This window comes from Daldinia decipiens (genome assembly GCF_022478715.1).
Source record: "Daldinia decipiens strain CBS 113046 unplaced genomic scaffold F4813scaffold_5, whole genome shotgun sequence".
NCBI classification, from domain to species: Eukaryota; Fungi; Ascomycota; class Sordariomycetes; order Xylariales; family Hypoxylaceae; genus Daldinia; species Daldinia decipiens.
This window is the reverse complement of record NW_026054548.1, coordinates 296,601-318,512: the sequence shown is the minus strand read 5'-3', so window position 1 is coordinate 318,512 and position 21,912 is coordinate 296,601. Positions and strand designations below refer to the sequence as shown.

Sequence of the window (21,912 nt, the reverse complement as noted above, 5' to 3'; positions counted from 1 at the left end):
TAATTGCTTAGATTCCGGATTCTCATGATTCGTATGCTACGTGTACAGAAAATATTACAGCCCATTTTATATAAAGACGCCGAGTATTGATAATCATTAATTATTATCAACAAGAAGGTCTCGACGAGATGACTCAGAACTTTATACGCATAGGTTTTTTATAAGATTTTTTCAGTATCCTCTTCAAATTTTCCGTCGTCATCCTAAGCAGGTGAGTTGATCAGGTAACCTAGGTAGGTAGAGAAATGCCTGTACGTAAATATTCAAATATTTGGCCAATACAATTTTATATACATTGATACATGAGGCCGACGTCAGAGAATAAAAATTTTCTGACGAATTAAAACGAACACAGCTACCATTCAGTGATTGGGTCATATGTAATGTCTATATACTTCTAATGGCCTAAACGCTCATATATTGAAGATGAACTCACAACATTCAGCCCTCTTGAAGAGGGCAGATGTAAACCTAGGTAGATATCAGAAATTGTCTACGTGTAGGTCCAATTGCTATGTTGTCTCTTATTCAATCAACAGCTTTCTAATCTGCCCATGACGGCTCGATACCCCGGCAGACACTTTCGTAGTCCTTAAATCTCTGCTCGTCCAAAGCCAAGCCCGGGGTCGTCCAAAACATGGTCCAATTCATGCCACCTAGCTTCAGAGAGCCCCTCGACCGCTCAAAATACCATTTGTTGACGGGGTTGTCTTTCCGACTCCTCCAACAAACCCCGTTTGGAAAGCAGTCTCGAACCATGGCGTTAAAAATGATATCGCTAACCCCCCCTGCCCCCTGGCTCTTGCGTAGGACCGCAAACTTATCTAGGTAGGGTACGAGCCGGCTTTGAACATCAGCTCCAGAACCTTCTACCCCCGGAGGTTTCTCCCAAGTCAATAGAGCGCCACCTTCATATTCCCCTGCAATGATTATACCGGCTAGATTTCCATGTATCCTCTTTAAATAACCCTCTACGTCGAGCTTCCTGCCGAAGGAATCCTCAATCAAGTTCACAAGCCTAGGCAGGTCTATACATGGATCTGTTAGGTTCAGGTTTCCTCGTCCCGGCTGGGGTGGTTTCCATGGAGTAACCCGAGGGTCTGGGAATATGGTTAAGGGCATGCCGCGTTTAGCCAAGGTTGTTAATGAACCGATCTGAGCCATGCCAGTCGAGGATGTAACGGGTCTAAAGCGTTCAGACGGCAATGACGAAGATTGGATCGGCTTGTCGGTCAGAAGACTATGTATTAACGGATTCTGTCCACGTCTCGTTCCAACAAGCGCCCAGTCAATAGAATTATCCTCCAAGGAGTGTTCGTTTGCTACTTCCTGAGGAGTCGTGATAACTGCGGAGGAAGTTGGTGGCAGCAAGGACAAGACATTCTTCGCTAGCTCTGCATTTTCCAAGTGCTGCGAACGATTCGAGCTTGAGAGACTCGAGTTTGGGGATGTCGATGCTGTTAGATCATTTCGGACCTCCTGAAACTCATGCTCTAGGTTCAAAAACAGGTGTCTTCCAGTAGCCCGGTTTTTAGCGGGGATTCCTCCGAGAGGATCTAAGACGATGAGTCGATATACCTCGGCAGACCTTGATGTCTGTATTACCTTCGAGTCTTCGACCGGCTGACCTAGGAATTGGAGGCCTGATAATTGCCTCGTCAAAGCCAAGATGGCATCGTTGGCACTAACAGGCTTAACAGCGCAATCATCGGCAGTATATCCGAAAGAAGAGATGATAGGAATCACCTCCTCTTGCAATGCAGCCATCAGGTCATGAGCATTTCCGACAAAAAGACCACGCGAAGTAAATGGTGAAGAATCTTCTTCCTGCATGGATTCGATGGTAATTGGCGAATCAATAACCCGTGCCCCAGGTGCATCGTAGTTATCTATCGCCGTAGCGATTCGATTAGCTTGCACAGTAGCTGTTTGTCTTCGGTGGGCCTCATTTTCTCCAGCGATGCCAGTTTCAACCACAACGATGCTAATTAATCCAAGCTTTCGGAGCTGGCCAAGCGTCTTTCCTACGCCATCTAAAGTAGCATCACTGACTTCCTGAGGGGCGCGGAACTTAACCAGAGCAACATATAGAGGTACCTGAATCGCAAGATCCAGTTCAGGCTTTAGTCCATGAGCGGCATTCATTTGTGTAGCAACGGCCTCAACACTGGGTGCTTTTCTGGTGGTGTCTAGGCCATTTACTGGACGGCTCTGAGCTGCACGCTGCTTGAACCCCGTCGCCCCTTTCTTTTCTAAAAGAGGCACAAATCTGTTCATATATGCCTTAGCATCTCTTTTAGTTACTGAAGTCTCGAGGACCGATACGAAGAAGTCCTAAGGTAGCGTCAAAATAGGTTCAGAGTCAATTGGTAGAAAAGCTTCAATACCCTGTCGAGACTTTTCTTCTTTTTTTCCGATTTTGAAATTGAAGTATATGGAGAAGCAAATGTTATCGAGTGCCCACCGAAATTTGGGGGCGTGCTCGGCGCAGAGCGCAACGACAACGGGTTTGAACCATTGATTCTACTAAGGTCCGTGGTAGACGGCGTCTATTCACAGTTAGTTTGGACCTATGATCCATTCGGTTCTCTTGAAAGTAGACCGTAAAATATCAATACAAAAAAACTATGTCACTCACATTCAAGTTTGAAATTGCCCTCTTCCAGGCCATGAGTCGCATTGTCATAGCGCACAGAGCATCTTGGACCGTCGAATGTTTTGACGAAGGAACACGCTACCACCACATATCAAATCTCTCTAATTCCTTCAAGTTCAAGCCAAAGGAACTGGATTTGCCTTGGGGATCTTGGGGATCTTGGGGATTATTATTCGAATGCAGAGAGAAGGGACTTGAACTTATTAATTTGGGCAATTGAATTCCAGTGACTTAAGTTATTCAGACACGGGTACGATAACAACTGATAAGGGATGCACTAACAACGCCGTGGCATGTACCTAACCTACCTAGGTATTGTACTTTAGCTACCACCTGAAGAAGCAGGGAAGGAGGTATAGAACCTGCAGGTTCCGGCTACTACTTGACCGCTATCGGCTTGGTCAAGTTAAGGCCCTCTCCTCCGATCGTCCCGTATATTTCTACCCCAAACCATTCATTCAATTTGCACTCGTAGTCTAGACCCCACTAGTTGTGACATCGAAAGTAATGAATTTTTTATTTTTTTTTTTCCTTAGAGGCGACACCCATCGGATTTCCTATCTTGTCTTATGCTCGTTAACTAGGAATTCTCTTTGCCGAATGAGAGGCCTCCCCGCGGCTGGGCTAGTGTTATTTTTATGCAATTATCACGGCTAAAGAAATGGCTCAGTTACATAGGTCTCGCCGCTTGCAATACTAACCTACATCATTACCCCGGATTTAATGATGACTGGTATTAGTATCACCAATAGCCGGGCAAGATCTCATCCAGCATTCTCTCATGTTCATACCTAGGTATGTCAGAGAATATGCTGTTTCTCCGAATATTTAGGCCATCAGTCCAGTGACAAAAGGAAAAGCAATATTGCTCTCTCATTTCAGAAATCACTCGTTATATCACTTTTTATTTTATTCAAGGCTCAAGGCAAATTTTTTAATTGCGGATAAGTTAACCCCTAATTGGCGGTTTCACCTCTACGGATCTCAACTTCGAAAGTGAAGTATTATAGTACCGGTATAACTAATAACTTCTCATTACTTAACACCAGATATAATTATCATAAGATTAACGAGAGCATATCTTAAAACGAACCAGCCCGATAATATAATGCACTCCTAACCCCTTCCAGAAATTATGTGTTCTCAAGCATCGTGGGCCATAGGTTTGCCGGGTTAACAGGTTAAGAATTCATCGCCCGACGCCATACTATAAAGTTCTAGCTTATGTAGGTAGCAAGCCGAAATAATGGCAGTCGAGGATTTCAATACTTCTTGACTAAACACTATCCGCAAAGAAAGAAAAGTTACCAGGTATCCAATTAACCTTCTATGAAAAAGCAAGGGCGATTAGTAATATAATCGAGTATCTCATAGGCATAGGTGAGCTTCTCGGATTTTCACTGGTTTCACCTAAGCGGATCAAAGAATATAAATAAAACCGACAGTCATATCCTTAACTTTGAGATATCTACGCTAATGTACACTATGAAAGAGTATGGGTTACATATTAGATTTCTGCCGAAAAGTGATATCAATATTTGAAGTTGAGAATAGTGGTATTCGAGAAGCCGTGAGGTGCCCCCAGCCTAATAGAAAAGGAGTAAACTTGTAAGGTGTTAAGAATAGATAACTAATCGACCATGTAAACTACCTGTTATTTTCATGAAATAAGCTGAGAGTGTTCGAAAGGTATGAATCAGATAAGAGTCATATCAAAGATTTAAACCCGTTGTCATGGTCCTTGTACCGGACCGTGTGTTTTGTTTACCGAACCGCCAACACGGCAAGACGCTCAATCTCCCCCATAACCAAACACTGCTTTGCACTTTGACGATAACAACTAACTACGCCGCAATTTTCGGTTTCATGATACCCTTTGCTTCGAAAATTTATTCCCTCGTAGAATTTTAAACATGCTAACAACCTCCATGATCGGCCTTGCTTTTGCTGGCAGCTTCTTGCTGCCGTTCGCGTCTAGTGTACGCATTTCCCCGAATATCGATGGCTCCCTGTCGCTCCAAGATAGCTACGACTACATTATTATTGGCGCAGGGATAGGTGGGCTTGTCGTTGCAAATCGCCTATCAGAGAATGTGTTAGGCAAGTTGTCTAAAACACTCAGCTCGGTAGAAACAACCACAGAACTAACGTGCGTGAGATAGTATCCGTACTAGTGATCGAGTCTGGAGATCTGTATGTTTCGCGGTCTTTGTTGATGTTTTAGGGGGTGTCTTGCCCCTTTATCACCCTACCCTCCTTAACTAATCACTCGTCCTGTTTAGTGATGATCGCGCCGAAGATATTTCGATACCCGGGAATATTGGACTTGAAGATCCACGCAGGTATGAGTTAAAGCTAGAAATGGCGCCGCAAAGGTTCCTTGACGGAGCAACCCGAGTCTTTACCCAAGGAAATGCCGTCGGCGGTAGCACGATAGTCAATGGTCTTGTCTGGACGAGAGGCTCAGCGGCAGACTTCGATGCATGGGAACATCTTGGAAATACCGGTTGGGGATGGATGGATCTTTTGCCCTACTTTCGGAAAGTGAGTTAATATGTTCCATGATTTCCTTACCTACCCGTTGCTACCTGTCTTCTCGAGTCGGACCAGATGAGCTCATGCGTAAGGATGTGCAGTCCGAGAATTATTCAACACAGGTCGTTAACAAATCAACACGAAATATCCCAACAGCCGCCCATCCAGCTACCAGCAAGCATGGCCATGAGGGACCAATCGAAGTTGGTTATCCAAACTATTTTTATAACCAATCTTGTATGTCGTAGTCATACATCGTCGGTTCTCATACTAATTGGGTGAAACGTAGACAACTTCCTCAACGGCATCCAAAAGCTTGGGATACCCGCTAATGAAGACCCCAATAGTGGGAATGCTACGGGTGCTTGCATAGTCCCAAGTAGCATGACCGCGAAAAACCAGTCTCGTTCCGATGCGCGCACTGCATACCTCGATCCCGTGTTGGAACGTCCGAACCTACATCTCGTCACCGGTCACACCGTTACCCATATCCTCCACGGTGAGGGTAGCGGGAGATATCCCAATTCAACTTATACCCGTGGTGTTTCTGGCTTGAATGTAACTGGTGTTGAGGTAAGCATCGGCATCGGCATCGCCACCAGCACTGCTCGTAAAGTCAATACTAAATCTATATTGTATTATAGTTTGCTACCAACGAGACAGCCGACAGAATCACATCCACATGTAAGAGGGAAGTCATTCTCGCTGCTGGCTCCATTTTCTCGCCGGTCTTACTGCAGATCTCCGGTATTGGACCGGCAGACCTTCTGAGAAATCTAGGAGTTGATGTCGTGGTAGATTTACCTGGAGTAGGAAGCAACTTGCAAGATCATCCTACCCTGGAGCCTGTTTATGACTGTGAGTGCTATCCGCTTCTGAAAGTTTAGCGCATTTCCCTAAACGATTGAGAAGATGCCTCACCAGACGTGTTTTCGGCATGGGATATTGTAGGAAGTATGCGGGATGTCGTCCGAGAGGAATATCTAGCCAACCGCACAGGTTCGTCGACTAGAGGTATCCCATTTCCAATAAACGCTTACACGTAATAGGACCTTGGACGGCTCCGATGGTAAATGCCATTGCCCTGCCTGTTTTAAGTTGGATAACCAATCGTGTTCAAGAGGTGCTAGACGACGCGGCGAACGCAACAAACGACCTGCCGTCTTCGTACGATACAACCCTTCGCACAGGATATGCCGCACAGCAAGCCGAGCTGTTATCCCTTCTTATGCGGACTGACACGCCAGCTTACGAGGTAATGTCGACATCCTGGGGCCAACTAGCAATAAGCGCCATGAAGTCGTTCTCTCGAGGCACAGTCCTAGCGAATTCTTCGTCTATATTTGAAAACTCTCAGCCCATTATTAATCCGCGGTTTTGTTCACATCCTGTCGACTGCGAGCTGCTACTCCTCGGGCTTGAATTCAATGATCGCCTTATCCAGACGCCACCAATGGCTGCATTGAAGCCAATGCCTCCGCCAGGCTTTGGTATCGAGGAAGCACGAAACAAGACAGCGCTCGACGAGACGATGCGGAGGAAGACTACGACCGGATTTCATCTAAGCGGCACGACCTCAATGTTACCATTGGCCTACGGTGGAGTAGTAGACCCGTCGCTCAGAGTATATGGTACGAGGAACCTGAGAGTCGTAGATGCAGGCGTTATACCACTGCTACCTGGCGCACATATCCAGGCCGCAATATACGCTATTGGTGAAAAGGTATGACTTATCCCACTCTATATGAGGCAATGAAAGGGACAACAGTATTGACAATGATAGGGAAACAGGCCGCGGATATCATCAAGGAAGAAAATTCGGGGGATCTTCCCAGCGCAAAGCTATGGCCTGGGAAGTCCCCAGACCCACGACCGGCATCATCTGACAACTCTTCAAAACCGGGGGTTTCTACCGCTTCTGATGCCGGGCCATCGATACGATACAACTCATGACAACCGCAGGATTCGTTAAGCATGAAGGCCCAAAAGCTATCATGATTTAGCTGAAGTACTGTGGAGTTAGATAGATACTGCTGCTTCCCATGCGGTTTTGATATTAGCAGGATTGGAGAGGGCAAAGCCTAAATGTGTAATGTTTAATGCTAAATAGTAATCGACTCGTAAAAGTGAATTGCTATCTCTCATAAACAATGAGGGAGGCTCAAAGTTATGACGAAGGTTCTTACCTGCAAATATGTATATGTACATGGAGATCGACATAATTAGCTTCAAGATCTGCTCTGACTTGAAGACGCTAAGCAAAGGTAGAGGGAAAGATAATAGTGGGTTTACTAATCCTCTAATCCTCTAATCCCGGGTCCTTAAAAAAGTCTTACCTTAAAAGGAAAGGTCAAATTTAAGGTACATATGTACATTATATAGAGACCAGCCTCTTCCGTGTGGGTCCGGGCAATCGTGCACAAAAGGCCGTCCTCTCTCTCTCTTTTCGATTGGAGCTTTTCTCTTTTCTTCTTTATACTTACCTTGGGAGAAGAGTCCTCGTTCAAGCATAAGGACTCTTAAGGGGGGCAACCTGCATTGCACATCGCGGAGTTGACCCTCTTCTATTATCCTTCGTGGATCGTAGTTCCCGTAATTTTTGTTGTTTTTGCATCTGCTTTCATTATGGACGTCGCTTTACGCGGTGCTATGAAGAAGACGAAATTTGGGGTTCCCCTGGTTGTTGCTCTCAATAATAAATACAACACTAAACCCCAGCGGCGTGGTTTCCACCCTGTGGTGTTGAGTCCCTCAATGTTAGTCGGTTCTCAACGATCTGGTAACCGGTTCTTTCTTACATACCTTTCGCCCGTATTACTTCCACTGATATATTTCTATGCGGGGACCATATATATGGAGAATGGACCTACCTTTGGACATTGTATTTCGTAGTTAAATAGTTAAATTCTTATACATACCTAGGTTAGGTAGGTAGCTGATTATAGCTTCTGATATTACCCCTCCAAACAATATAAAGTCAGCATTCATTCTTCCGCCTAAGCAACGTAGTGTACAGCTATACCCGCACGGCCGCATTCGTTTACTTTGCGTGATGTGACGCGTTTCAAGAGATTAGTGTCTTACGAATTGACATTCCATCAGGCCATACCTCATCGCTTATAACTATATTAGACTAACCTAACATCGAGACATCCAAAAAAGTGAAATTGACGGTTTATTACCTCATGAGAGCTCTTTGGTACCTGATGTATGGCCGATCACCCTGGCAGCGTTGGTACCCCGCGGAACCTTGGTTTCAGTTGAACCCATTTCAGACCTAGGAGGACGAAGAGGTCTTGTGCGTCTACATCTACATAGTATGCTCATGAGGAATATGTGTGGTCAGACAATTCGCTAAATGTATTGACATGTCAACCGTTTTTGCTTCTAATAAAACTCCAAGTTTGGTATTGTCAATCTAAGGATTCATGAATACTAGGTACTAACCCTACCCGAAGAAACAAGCCCAAGGGAAATATTGCTGTACAGCTTGTATTTGCTGTAAAGGATAGTCGTATGAGACGAGCCATCGATTGTTCACGTAGCAGTTGCATCAATATATTGCTCGCTGCGGTGTGTATAAGTGTGTCAAGGTTCTACTAGGCTTCAATGTTTTATGATACGGTATATTTGCCATCGGATTCGCGAAGTCGTGCTACCACCGCCAGTCGGGGTCGGTACAAGAAAAGGAAGAGTACCTACCGTATGAATGTATGTATAGCCGTGGAAGCGCTTCTCACAAGGTTGGAAGATCGAACAATGTGTAAAGTATCCGAGGGGTCCAAACCCACTGATCAGATTTATGTATGCAGGCTTCTGGACTATGCACAGACTGATGATTGGACATGCGAGATCAGACTTGCAAGCATAGCCACGATGTCATGCATTTGTAGACCGGGATGCAACTGATGATGACCATCGAGACCTTGTAAGCTAAAGTGTCGGATCTTGGCCGAGACGCTCAACGCACGCTGCCGTATTGATTGATACATATATGTACAGCCAAACAGCTTCGGTCGTCTCCTATACGCAAACGGATGAATAGCAACCAGAGAAGCGGTCAAGAAATGCACCCGAAGCAGCCATATGTATTATATGTATCATATGTATCTGTGATGCTTCCATAGCGAGGCTCTGCCTGTCTGCCCACGAATCACAGCAGTTTTTAGGGTCTATCACACGATCATCTTACAGGATGAATGCCGCAAGTCCGGGTCAACGCAGCAAAACGGAACGCCCAGTTCTTAGGCTTGGATAGGCTTGGATACCTAGGCTTGGATGCCAGGAACTCGTCTCTTAGCAAACAGCCCAATCATATGCCAGTGGAATATAGCACAGAGCAACGGTACCGGAGTCTTTCCCCCGCTTTCACAAGAAAGTGTTTTATCTCACGCGGCCTAGATCTTTACTCGTTACCGACCTTGCGCAGCATGCGAGTACGCGCGCAAATGAAGAAATGAATCATTATTCCGTTCTCTACCACGAGAAAAAGGCTTTGCCGAATTTTATCAAGTCCTCCGTAATACTTAATTGGCGAGCGAAAGCAACCTGATGCTAGCTGACGCTGTTGTTGGTAAATCAACACGAGGATATCGACACAAAGATGACGGAATACGATTTTTCACATGTTCCGCCTACGCGTTCGTGTTCCGAGTTGAAAACTTAGGTTGTGTTCTTTTCTTTTACGTCGGAGCTCAACTTGTTACAAGTGCGGTACAAATGTTGGACACGTACATACCTAAGGTTAACCCTAGGTACTTGATCCAGTAAGTAATCCGTATCTTACGCTACTTGCAACTGTATGTAAGCTAAATTTCCCGTATCGCAATACCGAAATAATTAACCGTTTCGTTTGCACAAGTGTTAGAAACCCCGCCCTTTCTTTATGCGATTTCAAGTTTCGGCTAACCATCCAAACCAGTCATATCGTGGTCAACAATTGGCCATCTTACCCCCCCTTACTTCCCTTGCTACGCACTGTGTCAAGGATAGTCTAGACCAAACTTTTTCTTACTCTTTCATCATGACATAAATTCCTTTCCCCTCTTACTGCAGGCTTGTACCTGCGAAGACATATCATCCACTGCTATGCGTGTCGCCCAACTGTGCCCTTCCCATCAATCACTCTATCTATCACCAAGACCAAGGTGGATTTCTTTCTTTTTCTAATTCCCTACGCTTTACGTATTCTACCATCATCACATTGAGTTATTCTAGGTTACGCCGGAAATAATCTTGATCATTTGGAATAAATCATTTTGAGGATAACTCTAAGAATCGGATGGTCAACTTGAGATAGAATCCAGAAAGTACTCGTCAACTATTGAACTCGACTTGATCGACTCGCTATAAGAAATGACGGCCCTTCCTTTTTACACGCTATTTTCCCCCCCGGGGCTGTGGTGATGGGAAGCCGGAGTCCATTTCTTTGATGGCCTGGTAGAAAAGGTTGCAGGAAGTACAAGCATATGCGGCTATTTTCATTGGCCCGAATTTGTGCGTTGTGGTCTTATACCTTTTTCGGATTAGCGTCTGTCTCGAGGATTGCCCAATACGCAATGCACTGCAGATGAGTTGCTTCCTTCTCTCCCCCAGCTTCAGCTTCTCTCGCTCTTGCGCACTCTCTCATCTCCCTCAATCCTTTCCTCCTCTCTGAGCTTTGCTTTTTGTAGCTAAGCGCAAATTTTTACCTGATATAATATGGCCCATACTTTCTTATCGTTATCTTTATTATTGTTTTTTTATTAGGTACGGTTCACTAATGTACACAGGCATAATAGGTTGGTGTGTCTCAACGCTTTCCATTTGATTTCCTTCTTGCCTCCGCTCTCTATTATCTTTTTCAATATCTCCCCGCTTTTTACTGGTTGCAAGTGCCGCAATTCTCACCAGCGTGATGGCCGACCCAGGTGAGTTTCCAAGGGGCCCTTTTTTAGGTGGTTCCAGCACCAAAAATTCAATCTTGCAAAAAGAGAAAAGTGGCCCCCGCATAACCCGCTCTGAGCAGCAGCCACACATGAGCATGATGGGGCACTGTTGCTGCACCACAGCACTATTGTACAAGTACATTAGTATGTACTACTTTTTTTTTTTTTTTTTTTTTGGTTTTTTTTTTTACTGGCCTTCCCAGGCACTAATTTTCCCGCTCTCGCTCCTATGCCAATTGGTGCTGGTGCTGGTGCACGCACCACTACTCAAAATTGTCAGTAGAAGCTGCAGGTGCCCTGCAACGCTTCGCGCTACCTCTCCGCTCCGCTCTTGCAGGGCAGGCCAGTCCAGCAGGTAGCAGACAGGTAGGGTAGTAGGTAGGGTAGTAGGTAAGAGGTACCTAGCCAGGCCTAGGTAAGGTAATCACTCTCTTTGCTTGGTGCGCATTCTCGCTCTCTTTCCCACCCTGTCTACCTATTCTACTCTCTCCCTTCTCGTACTCCTCAATTCTCTTCCCGTCCCTCATCCTCAATCTCCTCGAACAAGTCAAACACGAATTATATCCTTCTGGTCCCCAAGCGTCGAATCTTTCGAGAAACTCCTAAACTTAACTTAATTCCGAACTCGTCATTCGCCCCCGATCCGTTCCAATTCCATTCAACCCCGAGGCGCATTCTTTCTGAAGCCAAAGAAGACGAAAAAGCTCGAAATTGTCATTTCTCGTCGCCACGTCCCTTTCGCGACCACGTTCTTGAATCTCTATTTTGCCATTTTATTCAACACACGCAATCGAGATACACCCCTTCCTTGATATTTACGATCAGACGACTTGACTTTCTTATTCGTCCTACGTCAAGACGTCGAGTTTTCTTTTGTTTCCGGGATTGTTCTTTGTCTGCTCACCTGCACCCATTTTTCGAGTCTGAACGTGTCGGGTCTACCACACAGCAACAACAATCCTCCCAACGCGCCGCGCTCTGGTCTGCAGCTATTCGACACCGACGTATGATTTCCCTGCCAGCTCTTTTCGGATATTCGAGTCCCCAGAAGTCGACTACATCCACGTCAGACCCGGATTCGTCGTCATGCCATCCGGGCTTCTACGATAAAACTCCATTTCCCGACTTAAACCTCGCCGATAACCACCTCGTGGGGTGCATGTTAGATTATGACAGACAGGATCTCATCCTTGCCTACGCAATCAGTGACTCCGAGTCAGACGGTCGTACTTAGCCCAAAATCTGCCCCTACCTTACCGAACTATGTCTCGAATAAGGTCCAGGGCGCGATCGAAGAAGAACCGTACACGATCAAGTGTATCTGCAACTTCACTGACGATGACGGGAACACTATTTATTGCGAAACATGTGATACCTGGCAACATATCGAATGCTATTATCCGCTTAATATCGACGAGGCCTTACGGGAAGATTTTGCACACTCTTGTGCTGAGTGCAAACCAAGGCCGCTCGATCGCCAAGGCGCCTTCGACAGGCAACGACTGCGACGGAGCAAGCCCAGTACATTGGAGGCATCCGAACGAAAAGTCAAACGACCGCCTACTAAGACGACAAAAAAGAAGGCCAGACCAACAGACATTGTGTCAAGTGGCCAGATTAATTTTGATACCAATTTAAAATATTCTCAAGACCACCCTCCCACTCATCAACATAAAAAATCTAAAAGTACACACCGGCCTAGTCAATCGATTAGTTCACAAAATCCGAAACGCAGCCCTTCGTATGGGCAAAAGACTGGGAATCCCCACGGTCATCCGCCCAGTCCCGCCACAACACCTCCAGATCTTCCCCACGAACTTGAGATACAATATTCGAATGCTTTCCTAAACCTGTATAAAGACGACCGCGACGTGCCTATCGTTCAGACAAATTCTTTTGCAAGTCTTTCTATATCAAACGTGCTATCTTTATGGCTGCGGGATCACGATAAATTGAAGGCAGAAGCAGGGTGCAAATTTGACGAAGTTTTCCAGTCTTTACCGCCCAATATTGACTCCCTTAAAACATTACCGCGGATCGAAACGAGGAAGTTGCCTGTTGGACCGGATACGATTGTACACTGGCAACATCTCAGGACGTCTGAAACAATCGACAAGAACGTACCTTTGATGGAACTAAACGGCCAAATCGGTATACAAAAGGAGTATTGCGAAGAACCAGAAAATCGTTGGCAAGAATTAAGCACGCCGCTCCCTTTTGTATTCTTTCATCCTATGCTTCCTATTTACATCGATACCCGAAAAGAAGGCTCTCTTGCTCGTTATGTACGACGAAGTTGTAAGCCAAATGCGGTGCTGGATACTTACTTATCCGATGGCTCTGAGTATCACTTTTGGCTGGTTAGCGATCGACGGATACTACCTTCTGAGCAGATTACGATCCCATGGGAGTTCAATCTTCAGAAGGACGTAGCGCGGAGGTGGGAACAGTTGCTCGGTCTTGGAGATGAGGAGGCAGGCGCGCAACCCGAGTATGACGAAAAAGAGACGGAGACATACCAGAGTATTGCTTCCTGGGTTCATGCTGTTCTTTCAGAATACGGTGGGTGCGCATGCGACTTGGGACCGGACTGCGCGTTTGCTCGTTTCCATCGAACCTATATACTCAAGCCGCAACAGCAATCCAAAGAAATCAAGGGTATGAAAAAGAAGTCTCGGAAGACCAAAACAAGCGCCATTTCTCCGACAAGCACCGGCCATGCGACTAATAGCCGTGCTCCTAGTGAGGGCCATGGCGATGATGGTGCGGATAACGATTCTGGGTCTTCGCGTAGCAAACCTCCTAGCCGAGATATGACTCCGGCACCACGACAAGGCTCTTTCGATACGCTAGGCGTCTTAACAGAACTCACCGACAGAGATAAGCGAAAGGTCCAGATGGTTGAAGATTCATTCCGCCGCATGGAACAACAGCAGCAACCTCCACGGAAGAAGAAAAGAACTTCAGATGGTTCTGGCAGTTCGAATCCCACCTCAAAGTCCAAACCAAGAGGTTCGTTTAGTCATCCAGGAGGTCTTTCTAATGGGGTCCCAGAACGTCGTTACGTTGATGCCGGTACCACGAGGAGCATGTCTGGTTCTCCATCCAGCGCAGTATCACCACACACGATCGGCCATTCTAAACAGTACGATCCGCGCAACACCTCTACGCGGGCTCTTGCGCGGCATTCCTCACAGGGAGCCCGACCTGAATATTGCGATGTTTCCGTTCAAACGGACCCAGTCGACGGTGAATGGTTTAGTGGCGATTGCCAAACCCCAAAGCCAAAGAGACGAGTTGTATCATTGTCAAAGCGTTTGCTGGAATCTCGACATCGCTTGCGGGCAGATGAAGAACGAAAGAGAAAGGCTCACTCTGCCTCTCCCATTTCGATATCGTCCGCCACTGTCAAGATGGACCTAGATTCTCCTAAGGTGGATCACAATTTGACGGTCGTCCCTGAAGTAGAAAAGCTGGATAAGCCAACACCACCACGAGTCGATTCACCTATTGACACATCAATGGAGGATGCACCAGTGTCGCCTACAGACACCAAAAGTTCCCTGGTCGTGGTTCCGGTAATACCTAAGCTGATAAAAAACAAGTCGCCCGAACTACGTGTTCAAATGCCACCTGTCCCCGCGTTTAACGGCACGGCAGTTCCTAGTGTTACGACCGCGTTGTCTGCATCTGGGACTCCAACCCAGTCACCATTCTCTAGTAGTAATCTACCTAGTCCATTCGCACCGGCGTCGGTTAACGGCATTGCGGTTCAGCCTAGCCCGATCAAGAAGAAGCTGAGCTTGAGCGACTATACAAAAAGCAGGATGAACAAGGCGGCGGCGGCAAAACCAGCAGGAGGCTCTTTGAAGCCGCCAAGTATTGTGTTAGAGGAGGCTAAATCACCAACAAGCTCGGATATTGCTACTATGGAAGCTCATGTTGCTGATAAAAGCGCTGAATGATTGCTCCAACTGGAAGCAATATGCTGATTCGGGAATACTTGTAATATACAGCGGGACGTCCAGATATTTGACAGCACCCTTTTGAGACGTATCTCCTGATTACGTCTTGGCCTTGGGTCTTCGTATGGGGTACCAGGGTCTCGGAGTGGTGGACGTGCCGAATGGGTAACGTCATTTTCTACGTCAGGCGTTGGGGTAGGTCTTAAATGGGGGGTATGGTGCGATCCACGATGAGGCATCGGCATAAAGATCTTCCAAAAGATATCGGTTTTGTTTTTCTCCTTAGATTCGGTATGAATCAAATTCTTAACGCGTTACGGCGCGAGGGGCTTCACGCGGCTTGGCTTGGTGGGACTTTACATGAACAGGACTTGAACGTTGATGAGTCGGCCATTCTAACTGCTTCTGAGGCAGTCGGTAGTCACGAGGACTGGAATAGGGCGGAGTCCAAAAGGTGTAGAGATTCGTATGTCTATATGTACTACTACTTGAAGTCGAGATATTTGTGGCAGAGAGTAGGGAGCTTGATAGCTACAACTTCACAACTAATGTGAGACTAGCTCGGCTTGGCATGGATTCCATTTCAAATGGGATATCAATGCGAGTTGAGTGGGATTTATGAAAGATCACATTATGTCTTCTTAATTAACTATTCGAACCTACCGGGTTGTGTGTTTGCATATGTTTTATTATCTAGGGTGGCGAGTAAGCCCCTCGGAGGCCATTGGTTCATCTGAGTTGTCTCTCGACGTACTGTATGATAGATGGGATGACGGTCATATGATGTGGACTACTTCCTTTATATCTCTCTCCGAGTTAGATATTCGTAAGTAACTGATGAGAGGAGGTGGAAAAGAGCCAGGAGAGGAATATGAGCAAAGTGGTCATCATGAAGATCCTGGTGGTGGATGTTGGATTGGCGAGATGATGAACTTCCTATGATACCTGGCAAACAATAGGGGAATGTGGAACGAACAGTTCTGTATCTCATATCGATATGTCTGTCGGTTATGCTATGACGCCGTAAAAGGTGTTCATCTCTGAGCATATTGATATATAGACGTGTGTACCTACGTAGTAATCGATCCGGATAGAGCTGTGTGCTGTCTCTTTTGCGGTGAGGAGCGTCATATATTAGGTACATAGATATAGACAACACATGTCGGATTCACGCGTGGTAATAACGTGGGGTCTTATTTGTGTCAGTCCACAGCTACATGTAGTGTGTGGTGCCGTCTCAGTCAAGTATAGTACTCTTACTGCTTCGAGCCAATCACCCTCTGACCTTAATACTCGCATGACGTAAGATATTCCTTCGAGTACATAACCGATAATATAATGTAGACTACCTACACCTTATATGTAGGTACATTCTCGAATAAGACTCGTTAGGTATTGTGCCTTGATCCGAAATAGATGGCTCTTATTATTATTAAGGTAAGACGTGGAACTGAGACAACACTATACTTTTAACTAAGACGTACGACCTTACTGACTTATCACGTAGCACTCATCCAATCTGAACTACACATAATATATGTAATCCGTAGATCGGGAGGATCCTTCGCCGGGGTATCACTAGCTCTTAGCCTTGACTACGACATGTATGGGATTTTAAACCCTAGTTTGGGGGACTACTGCAGGTCTTGACAGGGTAAACGGATTGTCGGGTTGGGTTCGTACAGGGTTCTGATTCACGAATTAGAGAATACAAGATGTACATAGTAGTTTGTAAATCATCGATCACTATCGGTTCTTGCGTTTGGGCGAATTGCCTGAGCCTATATACGTGGTCTAGCTGGAATTTCATGGTTTGTACAGTAATTTGCAACGGGTATGCGGTATGCAATGTGCAATGGGTATCTGCAGAAGCAGTCTAGTCAAACTTTTGGCTAAACAGCGCTTCTAATATTTAGATTATCCTCCCTGAAGATGAGGAGGGCCAGTTTGTGTCTGACGAAAAGGCCAAACAAGCCTAATGCTGTCTGCATGGCTGTGATCTCCTTGGCAAGTCTATCCTCACGCATCGGGCCTCTCCAGACTAGCCAGAGATTTAGAATTGTGAAGTTGCTTGTCTCCTTGATTAGACCATGTTCATCCTCCTTGAGGCGTAATAGCCCGAGCTGTGACAATAGCCGTAGGGCTTTTGCGATGATAGGACGGGGTTGCTTGTCTTGTTCCCACTTGGTCACACTTGGCTCGAGTAAGCCAGTCCGCGCGTTAAAGTGTGGCAGGCGGTGACGTGGGCACGGGATCAGCCCGAATAGCTGGGGTGTGCTGTAGACAAAATTGAAGATCTGGGGGACCAGCAGCAGAATCAGAGTCTTCGAAAAATGGCCTAGGATACTAACCACCACGAATACCATGCCGGCAAAGTAACAATACGTGTCTCCACAGAAGACGCGGGCAGGATACCAATTGTGGATCAGCAGCGCGAAACTCACACCCAGGAAAGGTAGGAGGAAGTAGAGGGAGAACAAGTGCGAGTCCGTAGCTGGATGAGGGTATGGCGTGAGTAGATAGAGCGCATCGTTGAATGCAAGAAGCAGCGCAATGACAATACTCTGGCTAACCTCAATCCCATTGATCCCGGCGAGAATGTTGATGCTGTTGGGACTGAAGATGGAAAAGGCTGACATGTATCCATAGTAAAGGACTCCGAGGTCGAATAACTCGCGGCCGATATAAGGTTGCAGAAAGGTTGGGAGTACAATGGAAGTGACGCCAAAGTCGATAAAATAAATGACTAGAAGCGGGAGGGAGGCAAAGGCCGGGATGAAGAATTTATGCCGCCAGCGGATATCGAATAGGTCGTCGCCAATTCCAAGAAGGGTAATAGACTGGAGCGAGATGATAGCGGAAAGGTAAGAGGCCAACTGTATAAAGACAAGAAGTTGTCAGTTTGTCATTCCCGGCCATTTCCAGCTCGACTTGCTGCTACCTAAGGATAATGATAATAAATCGTACCTTGCTATGAGGAAACTTGTGAAGCAACCTTCCCTGTTGAACAAACTCCAAGTTCTTCACGACATCACGGTTACCACCACCACTAGTAGCTACCACGATATCCTTGTAGAACGGGAACGGTATGAAGACAATTATGATCAATAGGTAGACCACAGCGCATATACCACCCATACATTCCGGTATGTAGTTGCTATTGTTCGCCTTGGAGAGATCACGACCTTTCAAGCCAGCTTTAATGAAGGTGGGGCCGAGCCATCGTATCATAGCATAGGAAGCAGTGAATGCGATACCACTAAGGGCTAGAGAGGCGACAAGAGGTTCCCCTTCACCCTCAAATGTTCGTATGAGGACGGCGGCGCAAACTAATGAGAGGCTAGAAAGGTACAAGGTCTCGGTGCTCGAGAGCTGGGAGGACTGCGCGGGGATCGGCATCTTCGCGGCTGAGGCATAACCAATTTGGTAGGTCAAAGAATCGGCGAGAGGAACCCCATTGTCCGACCTTTAGGTTACCACATTAAAAGTAGGATGGTGATAAGAAGGTGCGTCGTGGCCTTAAATGATGGTGTTTGCGAATTAAGGCTGGACGATAAGATAACCTGATGTTGACTTTGGCGGATTAAAAGAAGCCACATTAGCTCAGAAATACGAAGTACACGTACTATGTACACGCTAGTTAATGCAGCACTTATGTAAATATGTACTACCTAGGTAGGTACATGTACCTACCTCCTAGGTAAGTACTGAAACGCACATGGGTCTTGCCGATCGGATTGTAGCCAATCACATATTTGCACAATGAATCTAAAAAAGCTTCAATTATGGGTCTTAGTACGCCAACTGCAAGAAGGAAGAGCATCACCAAGCAGCTCCTGCAAGTTTTATGTCATAACAACCTCATCTGGTCAACTTTATAGTTTGCCATCGGGCATGGGGGATCTCATCTCTCATCACCTGCCCGCATTTGCTACCCAGCCTTTCGGTAAAAGTAGCTGAAATTGCGTTCAAAAATGCACACCTCTTTTAGTTTACACTACTACGTACGAGAGCAACTTAACAACTTAGCAACTTAGCTACGGGCCTTGTTTGTTCACTGTTCACATCTTCTTATGGTCTTGGTTTGCTCTTATGGATGCAATCTGTTAACCTCTTTTCATTCCACACAATAATTTGCGGTGCTGCTTCTTAGCCATCTCATCACGTATCAAATCTACGGCTTTCAAAGCTATGTCAGTCTATGTCAGTTCTACCTATCACCAATACTCAGATCTCTCATAGTGTGTGTAAGTCTATACTTCAACATCTTGAGTGATACATACGGCTGATCTCTAGCTTTAACTTCGAACTCTATCCCGACATTAAAACTTCAGACTACTGTATTGATCCTCACAAGCTTACAATTGACTTCCTTGCCGAAAGTAACCAAGCATAGCCCACGAGAGCGGTCACGATTCTCGGGTCTTGTGGGTATCCTGACCCTATTCGAATAGGTAACCTGATCCCATACCTACCTACTGCAAGGGTCGGTGACCAGACATCGGAAATGGATATCACTTGAAGCGCCGTCCCGGTTCCTCGTAGCAAGGAAGTTTGGGGTTCCGAGAAGCTTTCCACCTAAACCCCAGACTGATGGTCGAGAACCTAGTTATGTCTCAAGTCGACTGAATAGCTCTCGTTTTGTGCCCTCTGGTCTCTATCTTAAGTCTGTGTCGGGTCCAAAACTGAATTCTTAAGTAACGATGCATCTACTTGCTGGCAATAATGTTCTGGTTGAATTGGCTCGTTTCGCTTCCTATTCTAATAGCCATCACTAATACTAGGTCAACTCTTGCTGCCATGGCCCAGAATACTGAAAACGGAGCAGAGAACAACGACATTCCACCTGCAAAATCTGATGAGGAGAAGGAACCTGAATCAAATATACCCGATAATGAACCAGATAATGAACCCCAAACACTAGAAGAGAGTAACAATACCTTAAAACTAGATGAGGTTCCGGAAACTCGCAAGCCAGATGAAATACAAGACGACCCACAGAAGCAGGAAAATGATACGGACAAGAGCAGCCATACTTCAAGGCCGGATGAGGAACAGAGCGATTCACAAAGGCTTGGAAATGGTACAGACGATAGTAGTCATACCTCGAAAACAGACGAAGAGAAGATGGATATACCAGTTGACGTAACGCGGATGAAGAACCAAGTCCGTCCGTCATTGGATGTAGTCCGCTTCTCGTTCGTCTTAGATCGAGATCAAATACGATCAGTCTACTCTACTGGAAAACTTATCCTGGACCGAGACCAGATGCGACAGGTTCGCTCTACAAGTGGCTTAGCGAGAGAGACTCCAGGCGGACTTACACAAGTCGACAACGAAGAGGGTCAAGAGAGCCCATCTACTCCAAAAGAAGATGGAATTGCGCCGACTGATCTCCCGCTTTCCGATCTTGAGAACTCTATCGTTGGGTGGGAGAGTCAAGATGACCCGAAGATGCCCTTGAATTTCTCAGCGGTCCGGAAGTGGGTGATAGTCTGGGCGCTGGCTGCCATTACTTTTATGTCGCCCTTCTCATCGTCTGTTCTAGCTCCTGCTATCGAATATATCAACAAAGACTTCCATAACTTCAACCCCACGAACGGTCCATTTCCAGTCAGCATCTATCTGTTAGGTTATGCCACGGGTCCTTTATTCCTAGCTCCCCTTTCCGAGATCTTTGGTCGTGCCGGCGTGCTCACCTCTTCTAATATTTTCTTTTGCTTATGGCATATCGGATGTGCTTTGTCCCCTAGTCTCGGACTATTAATAGCATTTCGATTCGCGGCTGGAATTGGAGGTAGCGGCTGCATGACACTCGGGGGCGCGATCATTGGCGACATATTTCCTATCGAGAAGCGCGGTATAGCTCTCTCTCTATGGGCATTGGGACCACTCGTAGGGCCAACAGTAGGTCCATTAATAGGTGCTTTCATTGCCGGGTCTATTGGATGGCGCTGGTCGTTTTGGATTGTGCTGATCCCATCTGCTACTATTACTCTCATCTTGGCCATTTTCCTCCCCGAGACGAACCACAAGGTCCTCTTACAACGGAAGACTAAGCATTTGAACAAAGAGCTGAAACGAACGGACCTTAGGACTTGCTACGATGCTGGCGAGTCCGGAAAATTATCCCAACTGACTATCCTGAGAACTGGTATGCTGCGGCCGCTGAAGATGCTCATGTTTGCGCCCATGATTTTTATACAGTCGCTATATGTATCCTTCATCTACGGATCCGTCTACTTGATGTATAACTCTATCCCACCGACTTTCGAGACCCGTTACGGGTGGGGCACTGGCGTCTCGGGACTGGTTTTCATCTCTATCGGCGTGGGTTATATGGCCGGCCTTTGGGCTTTCTCAATGATGTCAGACAGAACAGTGGTCCGCCTAACGAAAGCTAACGGCGGAGCATTCAAGCCGGAGTTTCGTTTAACCATTATGATTTGGTATTCATTCCTCTGCCCGCTCGCCTTCTTCTGGTACGGATGGTCAGCTCAGATGAAGACACACTGGATCGTGCCAATCTTGGGTCTGTTTCCTCTCGGCTTTGGTGTGATTGGAGTCTTCATGCCTACCCAGGCCTACATCATCGACGCCTATCCTTCGTACGCTGCATCAGGGATAGCTGCCTTCACTGTCTTGCGCAGTGTCATTGCCGCTTTTCTCCCTCTATGCGGACCGGTGTTATTTGATAACCTAGGTGTAGGCTGGGGGAGCTCTATTCTCGGCTTTGTCGGCGTGGCTATGATCCCTATCCCTATCGTCATCTTTAAGTTTGGTGCGCGGCTGAGAGAGAAATACCCTTTAAGACTTTAATGTTTCTCCT

General features: G+C 46.3%; 5 protein-coding genes across 5 annotated transcripts; 3 read left to right on the top strand and 2 right to left on the bottom strand.

Annotated features, from left to right (window-relative positions):
• Window positions 1-73: 73 nt before the first annotated feature.
• Window positions 74-2,814, bottom strand: F4813DRAFT_348268 (N-acetylglutamate synthase). Its single transcript, XM_049242061.1, has 3 exons — window positions 2,639-2,814; window positions 2,388-2,549; window positions 74-2,334 (listed from the first exon to the last, which is right to left on the bottom strand). Exons 1-3 carry the CDS (start codon window positions 2,684-2,686, stop codon window positions 544-546), a joined length of 2,001 nt encoding a protein of 666 aa, XP_049102729.1. The 5' UTR covers window positions 2,687-2,814; the 3' UTR covers window positions 74-543.
• Window positions 2,815-4,569: 1,755 nt separating this feature from the next.
• On the top strand, window positions 4,570-6,920 carry F4813DRAFT_379005 (putative GMC oxidoreductase; the record flags this gene model as incomplete). Its single annotated transcript, XM_049245396.1, has 8 exons — window positions 4,570-4,756; window positions 4,819-4,849; window positions 4,939-5,200; window positions 5,293-5,428; window positions 5,481-5,764; window positions 5,836-6,049; window positions 6,104-6,190; window positions 6,241-6,920. The coding sequence occupies 8 exons, from the start codon at window positions 4,570-4,572 to the stop codon at window positions 6,918-6,920; spliced, it is 1,881 nt and encodes a 626-aa protein (XP_049102728.1).
• Window positions 6,921-11,774: 4,854 nt separating this feature from the next.
• Window positions 11,775-15,186, top strand: F4813DRAFT_263196 (uncharacterized protein). Its single transcript, XM_049240278.1, has one exon. The coding sequence runs from the start codon at window positions 12,288-12,290 to the stop codon at window positions 15,081-15,083; it is 2,796 nt and encodes a 931-aa protein (XP_049102727.1). The 5' UTR covers window positions 11,775-12,287; the 3' UTR covers window positions 15,084-15,186.
• Window positions 15,187-16,392: 1,206 nt separating this feature from the next.
• On the bottom strand, window positions 16,393-18,657 carry F4813DRAFT_348249 (glycosyl transferase family 4-domain-containing protein). Its single transcript, XM_049242060.1, has 3 exons — window positions 18,051-18,657; window positions 16,591-17,959; window positions 16,393-16,520 (listed from the first exon to the last, which is right to left on the bottom strand). Exons 1-2 carry the CDS (start codon window positions 18,480-18,482, stop codon window positions 16,976-16,978), a joined length of 1,416 nt encoding a protein of 471 aa, XP_049102726.1. The 5' UTR covers window positions 18,483-18,657; the 3' UTR covers window positions 16,393-16,520; window positions 16,591-16,975.
• A 1,694-nt stretch (window positions 18,658-20,351) lies between these two features.
• Window positions 20,352-21,902, top strand: F4813DRAFT_379002 (MFS general substrate transporter; the record flags this gene model as incomplete). The annotated part of the gene is made up of 1 exon (XM_049245395.1): window positions 20,352-21,902. The coding sequence occupies one exon, from the start codon at window positions 20,352-20,354 to the stop codon at window positions 21,900-21,902; it is 1,551 nt and encodes a 516-aa protein (XP_049102725.1).
• Window positions 21,903-21,912: the final 10 nt, after the last annotated feature.

Bases quoted from the DNA above. Each gene is read 5' to 3' on its own strand.
- F4813DRAFT_348249 (XM_049242060.1), bottom strand. From the start codon at position 18,482: ATGCCGATCCCCGCGCAGTCCTCCCAGCTCTCGAGCACCGAGACCTTG. The intron at 17,960-18,050 runs GTACGATTTATT...GTCTTTATACAG, and splicing joins ACAAGTTTCCTCATAGCAAG to TTGGCCTCTTACCTTTCCGC.
- F4813DRAFT_263196 (XM_049240278.1), top strand. From the start codon at position 12,288: ATGACAGACAGGATCTCATCCTTGCCTACGCAATCAGTGACTCCGAGT.
- F4813DRAFT_348268 (XM_049242061.1), bottom strand. From the start codon at position 2,686: ATGACAATGCGACTCATGGCCTGGAAGAGGGCAATTTCAAACTTGAAT. The intron at 2,550-2,638 runs GTGAGTGACATA...AACTGTGAATAG, and splicing joins GGGCAATTTCAAACTTGAAT to ACGCCGTCTACCACGGACCT. The intron at 2,335-2,387 runs GTATTGAAGCTT...ACGCTACCTTAG, and splicing joins AGAAGAAAAGTCTCGACAGG to GACTTCTTCGTATCGGTCCT.